Here is a 21,763-nt window from a genome sequence, read left to right on the forward strand (position 1 = left end):
ATAAATTGTAACGGCAGCCTTCCTCCTCTTCGTCTGAAGAGGAGGTGTAACAGGGATCGGACCAAGACGCAGCGTAGCTTGTGCTCAACATGTTTAATTACGAAAGAATAAACGTGAACACTTAACACAATACAAAATAACAAATGTGGCAAACCGATACAGCCCTCTCTGGTGCAGAGAAAACACAGAGACAGGAAACAACCACCCACAAACCCCAACACAAAACAAGCCACCTATATATGATTCCCAATCAGAGACAACACAAAACACCTGCCTCTGATTGAGAACCATATTAGGCCAAACATAGAAACAGACAAACTAGACACACAACATAGAATGCCCACCCAGCTCACATCCTGACCAACACTAAAACAAGCAAAACACACAAGAACTATGGTCAGAACGTGACATAAATTGGCATTGTTTAACTTCTCTGCGCTACGGATCCCTTTAGCGGGATCATTTTCCTAAACAAGCGCTGAATTGCAGGGCGCAAAATATTACTAAAAATATTTATAATCATGCAATCACAAGTGAAATATACCAAAACACAGCTTAGCTTGTTGTTAATCCACCTATCGTGTCAGATTTGAAAATATGCTTTACAGCGAAAGCAATCCAAGCTTTTGTGAGTGTATCAATCAATGCTAGAACAGCTAGCCCCAAATTAGCATGATCACGAAAGTCAGAAAAGCAATAAAATGAATCGCTTACCTTTGATAATCTTCGGATGTTTGCACTCACGAGACTCCCAGTTACACAATAAATGTTATTTTTGTTCGATAAATATTACTTTTATAACAAAAAAAACGCCATTTGGGTTGCGCATTATGTTCAGAAAACCAAAGCCTCGTTCCGGTCCTGAAAGGCAGAAGAACATTCCCAAACGTATCAGATTCAAAAATATTACAAAAAATATTTATAATCATGCAATCACAAGTGAAATATACCAAAACACAGCTTAGCTTGTTGTTAATCCACCTATCGTGTCAGATTTTGAAAATATGCTTTGCAGCGAAAGCAATCCAAGCTTTTGTGAGTGTATCAATCAATGCTAGAACAGCTAGCCCCAAACACATACACATTCAGTATATGGGAACAAAAACAAACTACCAGACAGCAAAAACAAGTGTGAAAGTTTATTGTTTACCATATTGAATAAGGAAATGTAAAAAACATATCAGGTCTGGGGCTCAACACCTGCATCACCAGAGGACGTTTCGGCCAATGGCTTCCTTCATAGGTGAGAGAACAGGTGAGAGTGCAGTCATAACGCCTCCTGTGTGATTTTATTAGCGGCAGGCTGCCTGAGTGCCTGTCAGCAGGCTATGGGGTGGATGGAGGGTTTGTGATGTGCGTTGGACTGCCCTCTGTAGGCCCACTTGGCCAGGGAAGCCTTGATCTCCTTGGTACGGAGGCAGTAGATGAAGGGGTTGAGGAGGGGCGGCAGCAGACTGTAGAATAAGAAGAATACATTATTAACACACACACAGACACACACACACACACACACACACACACACACACACACACACACACACACACACACACACACACACACACACACACACACACACACACACACACACACACACACACACACACACACACACACACACACACACACACACACACACACACACACACACACGGAGAGGCTGGAGCAATGGGCAGCTACTAGTGTAGTGCCCAGTGAGGAGTTTAGGGGTTAATTGCACAACAGCAGGTGATGGCATCTAGGACACAGATGCCAGCAACCCACCACTCCCAACCACATTTATCCCTGTCAAACATGGGATTCAAACTGACAACCTTCTGGTTGCTGGACCGCTTCTCTAAGCTACCTGCCTGTTGAGGAGGGTTAGGCCGATAACAAAGTCCTGGCTGATGGAGAAGTTGAGGATGCTGCTGGTATAGACACAGCACCGGGGGACGTAGTACAGAGAGATGATACAGAGCTGGGAACTACAGGTGGAGAAGGTCTTCCACCGACTCTGGATGGCAGGGGGGAGAAGGGAGAGGGCGAGAAAGGGACAGGACGGGAGGGGAGACGGGGAGGGGGACAGGAATGAAGGGAAGGGGGAGAAACAGACAGGACGAGGGGGACAGAGGGACAGAGGGACAGAAGGGAGACAGGAACAGGAGGGGTTTAGTTCAGACCGGGGAGCCCCTGGTTGGATAGCTGTTTTTGGGATAAGTGCCTTTCTCAAGGGCACAACGGCAGTGGTGGTAATGATCTGACAAAAGTAGCCAGATCATTCCACTTGTGCATCGCCCGGCCCGGGACTTGAACTAGCAACCTTTGGGTTCCCATCCCACCTCTCTAATCTGTGTTCTACCTACCTGGAGAAAATGGCGAGGCTGATGCGGAGGTCAGGGGTTGTGGTCATGTTGGGGATGTAGGGTGTAGCGTTCACTATGAAGCGGGGGATGTAGTAAATAAGGATTATACAGCCCTGAGTAACACAGGTAGAGAAGGTCTTCAGCCTGCCCTGGGTTAGAGAGGGGAGAGTAGTGGGTTAGAAGAAATGTTTAGTTTAGCTAAGAATGATACAGCCCAGGTTGAGAAGGTCTTCAGCCTGCCCAGGGTTTAGAGAGGGGAGAGATGGAGAAGTGTTCTCAGTGGGTTAGGGTTAGGAGAGAGTAATTAAAATTAAGGACAGAGACAGGACAGGACAAGCAATGTGTGATGTAAAGGTGAAATGGTGAACCTGGCAGTCCAGGTTTAGTGCTTAGGAGGCTCCTCAGATGAGGATGGGGAGGAACATACTCCTCAGTTAATTTAATAAAATAAAATAGTGAAACAAAAAAAAGTTATAATTTTTAGATAAAACTGTAGTAAATATATACACGTCAGCAAAGATTTGATTACAACACACTGTTTTGTAATGAAGGTCTACAGTAGCCTCAACAGCACTTTGTAGGGTAGCACCAGGTGTAGCCGGAGGACGGCTAGTTTCCGTCCTCCTTCGGGTACATTGACTTCAATACAAAATCTAGGAGGCTCATGGTTCTCACCTCCTTCCATAGACTAAGACACAGTAATTATGACAACTCCTGGAGGACGTCCTCTTGCAGCATGAACTAACATTGTCCACCAAATCAAAGGGTCAGGGAATGAATCTAGTACTGAAAGCATAAGCTACAGCTAGCGAGCGCTGCAGTGCATAAAATGTGGTGAGTAGTTGACTCAAAGAGAAAGAAAGACAATACTTGAGCAGTTTTGAACAAATGAAGGAGAAGCAAGAGAGAGAGAGAGAACTAGCTATAATTCATTGTATTTTTTTGACTTTCATTTACTTAGCTAGCAAATGAAGCTAGCTACTTTATCCTACTCAAACACCCAGCTCAAACAAAGAGAGATGCTATGTTAGCTAGGTGGCTATGGCTATCCAACACCGGAACTCTTCCAAGTCAATGTAACCTTTTGGTCTATTGCTACCGGGTTCCACCAATGTAACTGCTAAACTGCTTGCTGACTGTAGACTGTTGTGCATGATTGTAACGGGTTTACTAACGCGTGAAATCTAGTAGCTATGTTGACTATGACATTAGCTAATTTGGTGACAATGATGTAGGCAGTGTGTAGCAGTTAGCGGTTATGAAATGAAGGTTGGCTTGGAAAGGTTATTTCGCCTGGTCACAGACAGCTGATATGTTGTGCCTGAAGTTCACAAGTGAAGGGAAAAGGTGAGAGGAGGAGAGCACGTAGATGCGAGAAGGAATTGTGCAATGAGCAAAGTGATCATGCTGTTTGTATGCGGCTGCTGTGAAAGTGATCTGTGTTTGCGTGTGATCAGGGATGTATTCATTCCGCCGATTCTGTTGAAAAACATTTATTAAACGGAAGTAAACGTAACGAAATGGGGATAAACATACCTGAATTTGTCCAATAGAAACTCTCGTTTACAACTGTTGGACTAATGATTACACCCTAGATCAACTAGACGCAGGCAAGAGTGTGCGAGGTAGTATTGAATGTTACTGTCAGCTTGATTACTTCAATTTTTCTCTCGACCTGTGTAAACTTTCATTCATAGGCCATGTTGTAGCAACCTCATGTTGGGTATAGGGAAAATTAGAGTATCATGTGTAGTAGCCTAAACCTATTGATGTTATGTTGAGGTCGTAATAGAAATAAGGCCATGCTCATAAACATTTAGTGGTGGGGTCACACACCCACCACCCCTTACCCCTCCTCCCACCCAGCCCCCCTGCACCCCCCACCCCTCCTCCCACCCAGCCCCCCTGCACACCTCCTCCCACCCAGCCCCCCTGCACCCCTCCTCCCACCCAGCCCCCCTGCACTCCCCACCCCTCCTCCCACCCAGCCCCCCTGCACCCCCACCCCTCCTCCCACCCAGCCCCCCTGCACACCCCACCCCCACACTCCACACCTCCAGAATTCTGACCTGTGTGTTAGCCATGCGCATCACGGTGACGATGATGTTGACGTAGGAGAAGACGATGAAGCCAAAGGGGAGGAAGAGGACGACCATGGCTAGTGAGAAGGATACTCTGCTCTGGGACGAGATGTCAGCACACGACAGCCTGTTGAGTGGGTGAGTGGTTGGTTGATTGTTTGACTGAATTTATTTAATCATTTAAAAAAAGACAAACTTTATGTACATCAAGTATAACACAGTAAAGTCACTAGGAGTCAAAAGTAGTGCACTTTAAAGTGAATAGGGAGCAAATTGGGATTTGGGCACTGACTGGTTGAGAGATGTGGTGTCGCAGTAGCAGTGGATGATGCGGTTGGGCCCACAGAAAGGCATCTGGGATGACTGGATGGTGGTGATGGCTGGAGATATCATGGCTGACACCCAGGACAGTGCTGTTAGGAGAGACATGGTCCTGTTGGTCATCAGCTCTGTGTACCTGGTAGAGAGGGAGGGAGAGAGGGATGGAGGGAGGGAGGGGAAGGGGAAAGGTGTGAGGGGGGAGAGAGGGGTGGAAGAGGGGGGAGAAGGGGGAGAAGGGGGCGAGATGGGTGGGATAGGGGGTGAGAAAGAGAGAAAGAGAGAGTTGCCTTCTATAAAAAGTTGGTCGTTATCTTTGAATACCTGAGAGGGAAATACAGGTATTTACAGGTAGATATATTGACAGTATACTGAACAAAAATATAAATGCTAAATACAACAATTTCAAAAATGTTACTGAGTTTCAGTTCATATAAGGAAATAAATTAATGATGCCCTAATCTCTGCTTTTCACATGCCTGAGCGCAGCTTTGGGTGGGCATGGGAGGGCATGGGCTCACCCACTTGGGAGCCAGGCCCACCCACTTGGGAGGCACGCCCAGCCATTCAGAATATGGTTTTCCCCACAAAAGGGCTTTATTACAGACAGAAATACTCCTCAGTTTCATCCGTTGTCTGGGGGGCTGGTCTCAGACGATCTCGCAGGTGAAGAAGCCGGATGTGGAGGTTCTGGGCTGGCGTGGTTACACCTGGTCTGTGGTTGTGAGGACGGTTGGACGCTGTGGCATTGTGCTGTGTGACAAAGCTGCACATCTTAGAGTGGCCTTATATTGTCCCCAGCACAATGTGCACCTGTGTAATGATCATGCTGTTTAATCAGCTTCCTGATATGCCACACTTGTCAGGTGGATGGACTATATTTGCGAAGTAGAAATGCTCACCAAAAGGGATGTAAACACATTTGTGCCCAAAATATGAGAGAAATAATATTTTTGTGCACGCTCTCCATAGCCGATGTGAGCAAGACCATTAAACAGGTCAACATTCATAAGGCTGCGGAGCCAGACGGATTACCAGGACGTGTACTCAGAGCATGCGAGGACCAAATGGAAAGTGTCTTCACTGACATTTTCAACCTCTCTCTGACCGAGTCTGCAATACCTACATGTTTCAAGCAGATCACTATAGTCCCTGTGATCGAGAAAGCAAATGTAACCTGTCTAAATGACTACCACCCCGTAGCACTCACGTCGGTAGCCATGAAGTGCTTTGAAAGGCTGGTCATGACTCACATCAACACCATCATTAAAGAAACCCTAGACCCACTCCAATTCGCATACTGCCCCAACATATCCACAGATTACGCAATCTCAGTCACACTCCACACTGCCCTTTCCCACCTGGACAAAGGAACATCTATGTGAGAAGGTAGTTCTTTGACTACAACTCAGCGTTCAACATCATAGTGCCCACAAAGCTCATCACTAAGCTAAGGACCCTGGGACTAAATACCTCGCTCTGCAACTGGGTCCTGGACTGCTGCCCCCAGGTGGTAAGGGTAGGCAACAACACATCTGTTATGCTGATCCTCAACACTGGGGCCCCTCAGGGGTGCATGCTTGGGCCCCTCAGGGGTGCGTGCTTCGTCCCCTCCTGTTCACCCATGACTGCATGGCCAAGCCCGACTCCAACACCATCATTAAGTTTGCTGACGACACAACAATGGTTGGTCTGATCACCGACAACGATGAGACAGCCTATAGGGAGGAGGTCAGAGATCTGGTCGTGTCTTGCCAAGACAACAACCTCTCCCTCAATGTGAGCAAGACAAAGGAGCGGATAATGGACTACAGAAAAAGGAGGGCTGAACAGGCGGGTTGAGAGTTTCAAGATCCGTGGTGTACACATCACCAACAAACTATCATGGTCCAAACACACCAAGACAGTCGTGGAGAGGGCACGCCAACACCTTTTCCCCTTCAGGAGACTGAAAAGATTTGCATGGGTCCCCAGATCCTCAAAAAGTTCTACAGCTGCACCATCGAGAGCATCCTGACTGGTTGCATTACCTCCTGATATGGCAAATGCTCGGCATCCACCCGTAAGGTGCAAGAGAAGTTAGTGTGTACAGCCCAGTACATCACTGGGGCCAAGCTTCCTGCCATCCAGGACCTCTATACCAGGCGGTGTCAGAGGAAGCAGTAATTGTCAAAGACTCCAGCCACCTTAGTCATAGACTGTTTTCTTTGCTACCGCATGACAAGAGATATCGGAACGCCAAGTCTAGGTCCAAGAGGCTTCAAAACAGCTTCTACCCCCAAGCCATAAGACTCCTGAACATCTAATCAAATGACAACCTAGACTATTTGCACTACCCCCCCCCCCCCTCTTTTACACTGCTGCTACTCTCTGTCATTATCTATGCATAGTCACTTTAATAACTCTCCTTAAATGTACATATTACCTCAATTACGTTGACTAACCGGTGCCCCCGCTCACTGACTCTGTACCGGTACCCCCTGTATATAGCCTCGCTATTGTTATTTTACTGCTGCTCTTTAATTATTTTGTCACGCCCTGACCATAGTTTGCATTGTATGTTTCTATGTTTTGTTTGGTCAGGGTGTGATCTGAGTGGGCATTCTATGTTTTGTCTATTTTGTCTATTTCTATGTGTTTGGCCTGATATGGTTCTCAATCAGAGGCAGGTGTTTGTCGTTGTCTCTGATTGGGAGCCATATTTAGGTAGCCTGTTTTGTCATTGTGGGTTGTGGGTGATTGTCTATGTGTAGTGTTTTGTGTCAGCACTATTATTCGATAGCTTCACGTTCGTTGTTTGTCATTTTTGTATAGTTCGTTCAGTGTTCTCTTTTCTAAATAAATTCAAGATGAACACTTACCGTGCTGCATATTGGTCCTCCGATCCTTCCAATCAGATGAGGAGGACGACGAGCGTGACATATTTATTACTTTTATTTCTTGTTCTTATTTTTTTTAGGATCAATTATTATTTTTCTAACTGCATTGTTGATTAAGGGCTTGTAAGTAATAATTTCACTGTAAGGTGAAACCTGTTGTATCCGAATACAACAGGTTTCAACTTACAGTAAAATTATTATTTACAAGCCCTTAATCAACAATGCAGTTAGAAAAATAATAATTGATCCTAAAAAAAATATGACAAATAAAATGTGATTTGATTTGAATGATGAGACTCTCATGAACAAGATGGTGTTCTCCGTCTTGGGACTAGTCTTGAAGTCGGTACAGCCGATCTGCCAACTTCTGTCTTTAGGGGGTGAACAGTTTGGGCTACACACTACTCTGTGTAAAGGTGAGACTCTCAGGAACATGTACATGTCAGTTGTTATCTCGAGGACACCCACAGGCCTCACAAGACTTGTCTGAAGGCCCCCTGGTACCAGTCAAATTAAATGTATGGAATTATATATGGGACATTTTTAGTGACAAAAATAAGGGGTTAAATACATGTAAAAAGAATTATATAAAAATGTTGCCTGATCTTTCTTTAATCTCTAAGACACTTTTTTTGCGTGGGACTCTTTGTTGTTCCATGTAGTGAATCTGTTATTCAATGTGTTTGTATGGGCTAATAACAGTAAGGCCAAAACTATGTTTTTCATCACATAAAAAGAAAAAAACTATTACGATTTTTTAAAATTCAAAATCAAATAGTAAAATATGACCTTAAAACAGTTCGATATACACTGCTCCAAAAAATAAAGGGAACACTAAAATAACATCCTAGATCTGAATGAATGAAACATTCTTATTAAATACTTTTTTCTTTACATAGTTGAATGTGCTGACTACAAAATCAAACAAAACTTATCAATGGAAATCAAATTTATCAACCCGTGGAGGTCTGGATTTGGAGTCACACTCAAAATTAAAGTGGAAAACCACACTACAGGCTGATCCAACTTTGATGTAATGTCCTTAAAACAAGTCAAAATGAGGCTCAGTAGTGTGTGTGGCCTCCACGTGCCTGTATGACCTCCCTACAACGCCTGGGCATGCTCCTGATGAGGTGGCGGATGGTCTCCTGAGGGATCTCCTCCCAGACCTGGACTAAAGCATCCGCCAACTCCTGGACAGTCTGTGGTGCAACGTGGCGTTGGTGGATGGAGCGAGACATGATGTCCCAGATGTGCTCAATTGGATTCAGGTCTGGGGAATGGGCGGGCCAGTCCATAGCATCAATGCCTTCCTCTTGCAGGAACTGCTGACACACTCCAGCCACATGAGGTCTAGCATTGTCTTGCATTAGAAAGAACCCAGGGCCAACCGCACCAGCATATGGTCTCACAAGGGGTCTGAGGATCTCATCTCGGTACCTAATGGCAGTCAGGCTACCTCTGGCGAGCACATGGAGGGCTGTGCGGCCCCCCAAAGAAATGCCACCCCACACCATGACTGACCCAGATAGCCAGGTATTGGTCCATAGCCATGGTCAACATGATGAGAGAGTTAGGGTAAAGGTTGGGGTTAGGTTTAGGTAGATCTATGTTACCTGAGAGGGAAGCAGATAGCCAGGTATTTGTCCATAGCCATGGTCATCATGATGAGAGAGGTGAGCGCTCCAAAGTAGTGGATGAATTGTTTCTGTATCAGACACAGATAGAAAGAGATGCCAGCGTCGTCCCACCAGTACCGAGCTATCACTTTGGGAAGGGACACCGTGCAGAAGCCTGAGAAAGTACAAGCACCGCAACATTTTAAAATTAAAATAAATATTAATCAATTGTTTAGTGGTCACATGTCACATGTCCTTACAGACACACATTTGAACAGGATAACCTTTCTGTCATGATGACTTCTGTCTCTTACCTATATCTGACAGATCCAGGCTGAGTATCTTACCTATATCTGACAGAGCCAGGCTGAGTATCTTACCTATATCTGACAGAGCCAGGCTGAGTATCTTACCTATATCTGACAGAGCCAGGCTGAGTATCTTACCTATATCTGACAGTACTAGGCTGAGTATCTTACCTATATCTGACAGAGCCAGGCTGAGTATTTTACCTATATCTGACAGAGCCAGGCTGAGTATCTTACCTATATCTGACAGTGCCAGGCTGAGTATCTTACCTATATCTGACAGAGCCAGGCTGAGTATTTTACCTATATCTGACAGAGCCAGGCTGAGTATCTTACCTATATCTGACAGTGCCAGGCTGAGTATCTTACGTATATCTGACAGTGCCAGGCTGAGTATCTTACCTATATCTGACAGAGCCAGGCTGAGTATATTACCTATATCTGACAGAGCCAGGCTGAGTATCTTACCTATATCTGACAGTGCCAGGCTGAGTATCTTACCTATATCTGACAGAGCCAGGCTGAGTATTTTACCTATATCTGACAGAGCCAGGCTGAGTATATTACCTATATCTGACAGAGCCAGGCTGAGTATCTTACCTATATCTGACAGTACTAGGCTGAGTATCTTACCTATATCTGACAGAGCCAGGCTGAGTATTTTACCTATATCTGACAGAGCCAGGCTGAGTATCTTACCTATATCTGACAGTACTAGGCTGAGTATCTTACCTATATCTGACAGAGCCAGGCTGAGTATTTTACCTATATCTGACAGAGCCAGGCTGAGTATCTTACCTATATCTGACAGTGCCAGGCTGAGTATCTTACCTATATCTGACAGAGCCAGGCTGAGTATCTTACCTATATCTGACAGAGCCAGGCGGAGTATTTTACCTATATCTGACAGAGCCAGGCTGAGTATCTTACCTATATCTGACAGTGCCAGGCTGAGTATCTTACCTATATCTGACAGTACTAGGCTGAGTATCTTACCTATATCTGACAGAGCCAGGCTGAGTATTTTACCTATATCTGACAGAGCCAGGCTGAGTATCTTACCTATATCTGACAGTACTAGGCTGAGTATCTTACCTATATCTGACAGAGCCAGGCTGAGTATTTTACCTATATCTGACAGTGCCAGGCTGAGTATCTTACCTATATCTGACAGAGCCAGGCTGAGTATTTTACCTATATCTGACAGAGCCAGGCTGAGTATCTTACCTATATCTGACAGTGCCAGGCTGAGCATGATGATGTACATGGGTTTCTGCAGGCTGCGCTCCAGGACAAACAGTACCACCAGCAGGATGTTCCCCACCACCGTGGTCACATAGATGAAGAAGAAGAACCAGGCCACCAGCTGGTTGAAGGATGGATGGAGCCCCGGGAATCCCACGATCACAAACTCTGACACACTTGTGTAGTTCCTTGGGAGCATACTGTATGGGGAGAGAATATTATGTGGCGATCCCACCTCTGCCACCAATGTACTGAGGAGAGAATAGTGTGGGGCGATCCCACCTCTGCCACCAATGTACTGAGGAGAGAATAGTGTGGGGCGATCCCACCTCTGCCACCAATGTACTGAGGAGAGAATAGTATGGGGCGATCCCACCTCTGCCACCAATGTACTGAGGAGAGATTAGTATTGGGTGATCCCAGGGGCGTCATGCACTCTAAAAATCTGAGGGGCCACAAAGTTCTTGAGGGTGGTCTGGAAGGGGGCTAGATGTCTTTATTTTTCAAACACCTGAAACAGCTTTTTCCTACAATCTAGAGCCATAATAATTCCTCTGGATATCTAAGCATACCTCTTGAGCTGTCTGTGTCCTGACTGGTGGTTATATTTTTAAAGAAGCAAAATATGCTTCTCTCCATCTCTGCTAAAATCTATGTAAAAGATTGAAAGGAATGTGATTCTTATTCAGTACATTTAGTTATTACTTGCTTTTCTAAAGTCTATCAACCTTGGTAGCAGGCATGCCAGCTAAGATAGTTACACAAGCTAGCTACTCTAACTTGATTGGTAGCCTGAAATGGCTTCTTGGTAGCTAGTTATGAGGTTGGAATATCTGGGCCAGCTAAAGCCAACTTCATAACATTGGTAGGTGGCTCGTAGTATTATAAAGAAACAACAACAACAATTAATAAAAACAAAAATGATTATAATTATTATTATTACAGGACAAATCTTGAGGGGGCACGTGCCCCTGTGCCCCCTACGGGCATGATGCCTCTGATCGCACTACTGCCACCAATGTACTGAGGAGAGAATGATTGACAATACAACCCCATTATGATAAAGAACATGCCATGGCGGGGCAGGTAGCCTAGTGGTTAAGAGGTTGTGCCAGTAACCGTAAAGGTTTACCGAGTTGAACCCTCGAGCTGACTAGGTGAAAAATCTGTCGATGTGCCCTTGAGGAAGGCACTTAACGCTAATTGCTCCGGTAAGTCGCTCTGGATAAGAGTGTCTGCTAAAATGTAAATGTAATTATGATAGACAATACACCATTGTTATGATAGACAATACAACATCATTATAATAGACAATACAACATCATTATGATAGAGAATACACCAGACACAAGTTTAACTTGTACCTAAATAAGGGGATTATTTAGTAGCAGTTACTGAATGATGTTTGCTTGATAAAACAGTTTAAAAAGACCTTACAGTATAATAACATGTATAATATACCATTACAGAATAATAACATGCAGAATCTAAAAGTACATAGTCACAACATAACAAAGAGTATAATGATAACATATAGATGTACCTCTCTTTTTGATGGTGGCCAGAGAATGGAGTTGCCTTCACACACCTTCTGATTTAAATACTATCGACAGGGGCTCCGTCCTAAAGAGGGAGTGTGTGTGTGTGTGTGTGTGTGTGTGTGTGTGTGTGTGTGTGTGTGTGTGTGTGTGTGTGTGTGTGTGTGTGTGTGTGTGTGTGTGTGTGTGTGTGTGTGTGTGTGTGTGTTTGCACGTGATACTCTTACTGTACGGGATGGGGATAATTCTGTGACTGGTACAGGCCATGCCTCCTCTCCCATTACAAGAAATGCATGTGTGTTGGTTTGTTTATGTGTGTGTGTGTGTGTGTGTGTTTGGTAAATATCTGATTCCTTGACCGTGTAGATTATGTACATGTATTGTATACTGCTAGAATGAATAGTCCCTGTAAAACAGTCATATTCAAAGTCGAGGTCGCAACCCAAATTGCAGTGGGGTTGCCAAAATATACTGAACAAAAATATAAACGCAACATGTAAAGTGTTGGTCCCATGTTTCATGAGCTGAAATAAAAAATCACATTAATTTTCCATACGCACAAAAAGCTTATTTCTCTCAGTTGTGCACACATTTTGAGGGTGCAGTAATGTCCACCAGAGCTCCTTCCAGACAATCTAATGTTCATTTCTCTATCATAAGCCGCCTCCAATGTCGCTTTAGAGAATTTGACAGTACGTCCAATCGGCCTCACAACTGCAGACCACATGTACAGTGTTGTGTGGGCGAGCGGTTGGCTGATGTCAACGTTGTGAAGAGAGTGCCTCATGGTGGCGGTGGGGTTATGATATGGGCAGGCATAAGCTACGGACAACGAACACAATTGCATTTTATCGATGACAATTTGAATGCATAGAGATACTGTGACTAGATTCTGGCTCATTGTGACGCCAATTGTTTTTAAGGTATCTGTGCCCAACAGATGCATAACCCAGTCTTGTGAAATCCATAGATTAGGGCCTAAATGGACTGATTTCCTTATATGAACTGTAACTCAGTAAAATCTTTGGAATTGTTGCATGTTGCGTTTATATTTTTGACAGTACCAGTCAGTATTTATATTTAAGATTCTTCAATGTAGCCACCTTTTGCCTTGATGATAGCTTTGCACACTCTTGGCATTCAACCAGCTTCATGAGGTAGTCACCTGGAATGCATTTGTAACGGGCTTCCTCCTCCTCTTCATACGAAGAGGAGTAGTGATTCGACCAAACTGCAGCGGGTTGTGAATACATAATGATTTAATAAACAAAACTGAAGAACACGACGAACACTTGAATAATGACAAAACAAATAAACGAATGTAGACAGACCTGGACCCGAACTTACATACAACGTGAAGAACGCATGAACCAGGAAACAGACTACATAAAACGAACGAACAAACAAAAACCGGAACAGTCCCGTGTGGCGTAACATACAGACACTGACACAGGAGACAACCACCCACAAACAAACACTGTGAAACTACCTACCTTAATATGATTCTCAATCAGAGGAGATGAAAACCACCTGCCTCTAATTGAGAACCATATTAGGTACCCATTCACCAACATAGAAACAGAAAACATAGACTGCCCACCCAAACTCACGTCCTGACCAACTAACACATACAAAACTAACAGAAAACAGGTCAGGAACGTGACAGCATTTCAATTAACAGGTGTGCCTTGTTAAAAGTTCATTTGTGAAATGTCTTTCCTTCTTAATGCGTTTGAGCCAATCAGTGTGTTGTGACACGGTAGGGGTAGTATAAAGAAGATAGCCTTATTTGGTAAAAGACCAAGTCCATTATTTGTCAAGAACAGCTCAAATAAGCAAAGACCATCATTACTTTGAGACATGAAGGTCAGACAATGCAGAACATTTCAATTACTTTTTAAGTTTCTTCAAGTGCAGTCCCAAAAACCATCAAGCGCTATGATGAAACTGGCTCTCATGAAGACCGCCACAGGAATAGAAGACCCAGAGTTGACTCTGCTGCAGAGGATACGTTCATTAGAGTTACCAGCCTCAGAAATTGCAGCCCAAATAAATGCTTCACATTGTTCATCTCAACTTCAACTGTTCAGAGGAGACTGCATGAATCAGGACTCCATGGTCGAATTTCTGCAAAGAAACCACTACTAAAGGACATCATTTTAAGAAGAAGAGACTTGCTTGGGCCAAGAAACACAAGGAATGGACATTAGACCAGTGGAAATCTGAGATTTTTGGTTCCAACCGCCGTGTCTTTGTGAGACACGGAGTAGGTGAACGGATGATCTCCGCATGTGTTGTTTCCACCGTGAAGCATGGAGGAGGAGGTGTGATGGTGTGGGGGTGATTTGCTGGTGATACTGTCAGTGATTTATTTAGAATTCAAGGCACACTTAACCAGCATTCTGCAGTGATACGCCATCCCATCTGGTTTGCGATTAATGTTATCATTTGTTTTTCAACAGGACTCTGACCCAACACACCTCTAGGTGATGTAATGGCAATTTGACAAAGAAGGAGAGTGATGGAGTGCTGCATCAGATGACCTGGCCTCCACAATCGCCCGACCACAACCTAATTGAGATGGTTTAGGATGAGTTGGACTGCAGAGTGAAGGAAAAAGCAGTCAACAAGTGCTCAGCATATGTGGAAACTCCTTCAACATTATTGGAAAAGCATTCCAGGTGAAGCTAGTTGAGAGAATGCCAAGTGTGTGCAAAGCTGTCATCAAGGCAAATGGTGGCTACTTTGAAGAATCTCAAATATAAAATATATTTTGATTTGTTTAACACGTTGTTGGTTACTACATGATTCCAAATGTGTTATTTCATAGTATTGATGTCTTCTCTATTATTATACAATGTAGAAAATAGTAAAAATACAAAAAAAACTTGAAGGTGTGTCCAAACGTTTGACTGGTACAGTATATATTTACAGTGCATTCGGAAAGTATTCAGACCCCTTGACTTTTTCTATATTTTCTTACGTTACAGCCATATATAGCATCATGCACACAATACCCCATTTTAGCCCAAATTTTGGGAAATTTACAAAAAAATTCAAACAGAAATAATGCATTTACTCAAGTATTCAGACCCTTTACTCAGTACTTTGTTGAAGCACCAATGGCAGTGATTACAGACTCGAGTCTTATTGGGTATGACGCTACAAGCTTGGCACACCTGTATTTGGGGAGTTTTTCCCATTCTTCTCTGCAGATCCACTCAAACTCTGTCAGATTGGATGGGGAGCGTCGCTGCAGAGCTATTTTCAGGTCTCTCCAGAGATGTACGATCGGGTTCAAGTCTGGCCTCTGGCTGGGTCACTCAAGGACATAGGATTGTTGTCCTGTTGGAAGGTGAACCTTCACCCCCAGTTTGTGGTCCGGAGTGCTGTGGAGCAGGTTTTTATCAAGGATCTCAATGTACTTTTCTCTGTTCATTTTTCCCTCGATCCTGACTAGTCCCCCAGTCCCTGCCGCTGAAAACCATCCCCTCAGCATGATGCCGCCACCGCCATGCTTCACCGTAGGGATGCTGCCAGGTTTCCTACAGACGTGACGCTTGACATTCAGGCCAAAGAGTTGACTCTTGGTTTCAGCAGACCAGATAATGTTGTTTATCATGGTCTGAGAGTCATTTAGGGGCCTTTTGGCAAACTCCAAGCGGGCTGTCATGTGCCTTTTACTGAGGAGTGGCTTCCGTCTGGCCACTCTACCATAAAGGCAAGATTGATGGAGTGCTGCAGAGATTGTTATCGTTCTGGAAGGGTCTCCCATCTCTACAGAGTAATTCTGGAGCTCTGTCAGAGTGACCATCAGGTTCTTGGTCACCTCTCTGACCAAGACCCTTCTACCACGATTGCTCAGTTTGGCCAGGCGGCCAGCTCTAGGAAGAGTCTTGGTGGTTCCAAGCTTCTTCCATTTAAGAATGATGGAGACCACTGTGTTCTTGGGGACCTTCAATGCTGCAGAAATGTTTTGGTACCATTCCCCAGATCTGTGCCTCGACACAGTCCTGTTCCGGAACTCTACGGACAATTCCTTTGGCCTTGGCTTGGTTTTTGCTCTGACATGCACTGTCAACTGTGGGACCTGATATAGACAGGCGTGTGCCTTTACAAATCATGTCCAATCAATTGAATTTACCACAGGTGGACTCCAATGCAGTTGTAGGAACATCTCAAGGATGATCAATGGAAACAGGATGCACCTCAGCTCAATTTCGAGTCTCATAGCAAAGGGTCTAAATAATTATGAAAATAAGATAGTTGTGTTTTTCATTTGTAAGAAATTTGCTAAAATGTTTAAAAACTTGTTTGCTTTGTCATTATGAGGTATTGTGTGTAGATTGCTGAGGATTTGAATAAAAAATCTATTTTAGAATAAGGGTTTAACGTAACAAAATGTGGAAAAAGGGAAGGGATCTAAATTCTTTCAGAAGGCACTGTATGTACATATAGGTAGGGATAAAGTGACTAGGCAACAGGATAGATAATAAACAGTAGCAGCAGCGCGTATGATGAGTCAAAAGAGTTAGTGCAAAAAGGGTCAATGCAGATTGTCTGGGTAGCTATTTGGTTAACTATTTAACTTACTATTTAGCTTGGGGATAGTGTCACGTTCCTGACCTTATTTTCCTTTGTTTAACTCTGTTTAGTTGGTCAGGACGTGAGCTGGGTGGGCATTCTATGTTTTGTGTTTCTATGTTGGGTTTAATGTGTTGCCTGATATGGTTCTCAATTAGAGGCAGGTGTTTGACGTTTCCTCTGATTGAGAACCATATTAAGGTAGGATGTTCTCACTGTTTGTTTGTGGGTGATTGTCTTCCGTGTCTGTATGTATGTTCGTACCACACGGGACTGTAGCGTTTGTTTGTAGTCTGTACCTGTTTGTGCGTTCTTCGTGTATATGTAAGTTCTCATGTTTTAGGTCAGTCTACGTCGTTTTGTTATTTTGTATTATTCAAGTGTTATTTCGTGTTTCGTCGTTTGTTTAATAAATTCATCATGTCTTCATCTACCGCTGCGTTTTGGTCCGACCCTTACTCCTCATCCGAGGAGGAGGAACCAGACAACCGTTACAGATAGAAGCTGTTCAGAGTCCTGTTGGTTCCAGACTTGGTGCATCGGTAACGCTTGCCGTACGGTAACAGAGAGAACAGTCTATGACTTGGGTGGCTGGAGTATTTGATCATTTTTAGGGCCTTTCCTCTGACACCGCTGTCCTTTGAGGAAAATGAAGGAAATCTATTTCAAACACAGCTGCGAGCAGCAATGAACGGAGTTCACAGGAGGACAAAAAGGACACAAGATCCGATAAGAAAGCAAGCACTCTATCATGTAGGATCTATCTATCTTTATGTGAAATCCGTAAAAGCATTACCCTGTTTATCTCTCAATACCAAAACGATGACGCAGGTGAAGTTTAGTCTAGTGCCGTAGGTTGGTTATCTTTGAATGCAGCAGGTGTCATTACTTTATGTATTGAGTTTATAGAACAATTCTGAGGAAAATATGACTAATGGTTTACGTATGTCAGCGTTAGTGTATTGGTATATTGCGGTCATCATTGAATGCTGAGACTTTATTTTGTTGAAATCTGTTTGTGTAAATGATTTAAATCTCAGTTGATACACTCCACATTAGCATTCCAAAGTATAGTACCTTGCAAAGTATTCAGACACCTTGGATTTCTTCACATTTTAATGTGTTACAAAGTGTGATATAAATTGATTTAATTGTAATGTTTGTCAACAATCTACACAAAATACTCTGTAATGTAAAAGTGAAAGAAAAAATGATATTTTTTCCTAAAATAAAAATGTATAACTAAAATATAGTCGTTGCATAAGTATTCAGCCTCTTTGTTTAGGCAAGCCTAATTTAGTTCAGGAGTAAAATTTGGCTTAACAAATCACATAATATGTTACATGGACTCAGTCTGTGTGAAATAATAGGGGTTGACATTTTTTTGAATGATTAACCAAAGACCAAATTTGGAGTGAATCTGACTTTTAGTCCATGAGAAGAAGATTTTTTATGATTATTTTAAGCATTAGCGTTACATAGTCAAAAAAGTGAATTTGTTAATAGTTTCTTTATTTTTGAAGATATCAATTTCAAACGTAACATCGTGGTAATGTCTTTGATGACCATAGAAAGTTGCAAGTTGATCGGCCATTGTGGAGTGGATTTACAAAAGATTTAAATGGACAAGTGAAATGGTTAATGAGAATACGTTTTTCAAAGATTACATTTTTTTTTGAAGATGAAGGAAATTTATCCTGATGAATGTAATTGGTACTTGAGGCAAATTTGTGTAACGGGAGGAAAGACACCTACAGTACATACAGAGTTTCAAGTCTCTAGATCAAATGGGGCGACGAATATGAGGGTTTAAATTTAACTGCTTATAACAGCACCACCTATAGGCCAATCAGTGCCACTAGTTTTGACCAAGTTACACATGGCCTCTAGTTTCTGTGTGTCAAATTAGAAAAAAAGTTACAAATGAAATGCTTTAATTATTTGTCCATGTAAAAAAAATAACTCAGAGAAGGTTTCACTGTGAACCCGTTATTGAGTACCACAGTATGAGTCATAATACCCATAAACCTAGCGGTAAAACCCAGAAATGGTTCCAATCGTTATTTCACCATTAATTTTTGCGTCTGGGATTTTAGAATTATTTCATATAAGGTCTGTGTTTCATGTAGGCTTACCCTGGGGGGACGTTTTGATAACTCGCAAATCTCTCTTGGACAAGGTAACTTTATCAATATATTAGCTTGTAATTACCACTGCTAGCTAAATATCGCCTGGTGGGCTAGCTAGTCAGACACCTTGATTGGATAGTTAGCTACATTAGCTAAAGTTGGCTAGCTAGCTCGCAAAGGACTTGTGGGCTCAATGTTTTCCTCATACAAAACACAGAAACGTTTTTGTTCCACGAGTGCATCTGTTGTGACCTTTTTATTGACAAGTCTTTAGTGGCCAGCTAGTTAACTATTTAGGACCCATAGCGGCCGTCGACAGCTTTTCTTTAAATCAATATAGCGGCCGTGAACGGCGTTGTTTTTCTAACAATAATATCTATGTCAATATCGCTAAATGAACTTGCTAAGAACCTGGCTGTTGTCATCAACCAGAAACCGGGCATGCTGTCATTTGACTTTTCAACGTTTTTTCATTTTATTACTCAAAATGACGGCGCTGAAGAGGACACAACTTTTCCCTGTGAAAGAGGCTGTATCTCTGTTGGTTGGTGATATGGATTCGGACGCGTCCTTGCACTTTGAATCGCGATGATGTCGAGGTGAGTGAAATAAGTAAACAGCAGATATACTGTATCTTTGGTGTTGTCGATGTATGATGCTGTGAAACCTGGGGAATAGCTCTCTGTTTAGCATGTCCATGATAACTTGGTTGGTACAGGAGAGCACATCAGCGGTGGAGCTCGATTGATTGCTCTCTGTCTCATGGAAATAGTTGCAGTGTTTAGCTGTATATAGTCAGCTAACTAATTGGTTGTTTTGACTTGTTTCTACTGATGTAATTCATAAGGAAACAGCCCAAGCTGCTTGCTATAGTTAGCTAGCAGGCAAAATAGTTAGTCTGTCAGGCACGAAAAGTTGTCTGTAGTGCTAAATTTGAGCTCTGCTCACAAAGTGTCAACCTCTGCTGTCCCTTTCACTAGCTAGCCATACAGACAACCAGCTAACTAGCCACCGAAATGAAGGCTAGAGTAATTTGTTTATCTGTTGGGCTTAGGTTGTGGTTTGTCATGTTTGCTATGTATCACGACTCAGGATATGACCCAGATGCAGACACAGGAGGAGGGAGAGGGATGGGCCTGGAAAAAGCAGACAAAGGGCTGTGAGTAGGAAGTAGGAAGTATATGGAGGGTACAGGGCTACAGAGGACGAACAGCAGAGGGGCTAATGATTTTGGAGCAAGGGGGGGGCAGGTCTCGTCTTCCATGGGTCTAGCCACAGGGCTATAGCGGCGTGCCATCGCATCCGGCTTAACATCCTTGGGTACTGGTCGGTGTTGCGGAAGCGAAGTGGCCCGGGCCTTACTGAACCCCTCCCGGAGGTCCTGGTACTCCGCGGAATGGTGGAGAGGTTCGGGGCAATTTCCAAGTCCCCAGGAAGACGTCCCGGGGCAGGCAGAGCTGATTTCAGGCAATGAGTGTGGCAGAATGGGCTCCAGCCCACGATGGTACCAGTAGACCAGTCAATCAAGGGATTGTGTCACTGGAGCCAAGATAATCCAAATATCACAGGAACCTGCAGAGACTCAATTAACAGGAATTGGATTGTCTCGCTGTTGTTCGCCGACACTTGTATGTTGATGGGGGTGGTATGGTGGGTGATCCGGCCTATATGGCACCCGTCCAGCGCTCTAACATCCATGGGAATGGAGAGGGGCTGAGTGGGGATGCCCAGCTTGGACGCCAGGGTAACGTCCAAAAGACTCATTTCGACCCCCGAGTTGATGAGTAACTGGAGAGACTTGGCCTGGTCGTCCCACAGCAGGGTGGCATGGAGAGGGGGCGAGTAGGGGGAGGAGCAAAATTATCCTTAAGACCCACCAGAGTACTCATTCCTACCACTGACCTAGGTCTCTTGAAGGGACAGGTAGACACATAACTACCGGCAGTATCGCAATACAGACAACTCTGGGTGTATTGCCTAGCTCTGACGAGCTGCATCGGCCCGGGAAGAGGCAAAACAGCAGTCTTCGGAGGCTATTGGAGGAACTCGGGTAAGCTTGGATCATCTCGGGGACAAAGATGCTGGGGACTTCCGGAGTTCATCAGATGCAAGGTAGAATCCTTGAGTGAGCGATTTGGACCGCAATCAGAACTCTTCTCCCTCCTACGTACCCGTAGCCGACCATCGATCCGGATGGTTAAAGCGATTAGTGAGTTGAGATCCGTTGGTAGCTCCTGTCTTTTCTATAGTTCCTTTTTTCTAGTTTTCCCGGTTTTGACCATTCTGCCTGCCCTGAGCCTGCCAGCCATCCTGTACCTTGCCCCACCACAATGGGTTATTGACCTCTGCCTGCCCTGACCCTGATACTGCCTGCCATTCTGTACCTTTTGGACTCTGATCTGGATTACTGACCTCTGCCTGCCCTTGACCTGTCGTTTTGCCTGCCCCCAGTTCTAGTAATACACTTTTATTACTTCGACACTGTCTGCATCTGGGTCTTCCCTAAAACATGATAGTATGAACTGGCCCTGACCAACCCAGCAGACTCAGACTAGCTCCACAATGCTGTCTCCCTGCAAGGAGATACCATAGGATGACATGAGGAGTTACTGCAATGTCTTATGGAGGGACTCCATACCTGGGCAGAACGCCATGACCAGGTGTAAGAGACTTTAACTTCTCTGGGATATGTGGGATGCTAACGTCCCACTTGGCCAAA

At 43.9% G+C, this 21,763-nt stretch overlaps 1 protein-coding gene across 1 annotated transcript; it reads right to left on the reverse strand.

Moving 5' to 3' along the window:
- Window positions 1-1,318: 1,318 nt before the first annotated feature.
- LOC139551899 (olfactory receptor 10A4-like) lies at window positions 1,319-10,992 on the reverse strand. Its single transcript, XM_071363237.1, has 6 exons — window positions 10,776-10,992; window positions 9,238-9,415; window positions 4,717-4,881; window positions 4,413-4,551; window positions 2,344-2,492; window positions 1,319-1,454 (listed from the first exon to the last, which is right to left on the reverse strand). The coding sequence occupies exons 1-6, from the start codon at window positions 10,990-10,992 to the stop codon at window positions 1,319-1,321; spliced, it is 984 nt and encodes a 327-aa protein (XP_071219338.1).
- Window positions 10,993-21,763: the final 10,771 nt, after the last annotated feature.

The sequence above is a fragment of the Salvelinus alpinus genome, chromosome 24, assembly GCF_045679555.1.
Source record: "Salvelinus alpinus chromosome 24, SLU_Salpinus.1, whole genome shotgun sequence".
In the NCBI taxonomy this organism is placed as follows: Eukaryota; Metazoa; Chordata; class Actinopteri; order Salmoniformes; family Salmonidae; genus Salvelinus; species Salvelinus alpinus.

Bases quoted from the DNA above. Each gene is read 5' to 3' on its own strand.
- LOC139551899 (XM_071363237.1), bottom strand. From the start codon at position 10,992: ATGCTCCCAAGGAACTACACAAGTGTGTCAGAGTTTGTGATCGTGGGA. The intron at 9,416-10,775 runs GTAAGATACTCA...GTACTTTCTCAG, and splicing joins CCTGGCACTGTCAGATATAG to GCTTCTGCACGGTGTCCCTT. The intron at 4,882-9,237 runs GTAACATAGATC...CCTCTCTACCAG, and splicing joins GCTATCTGCTTCCCTCTCAG to GTACACAGAGCTGATGACCA.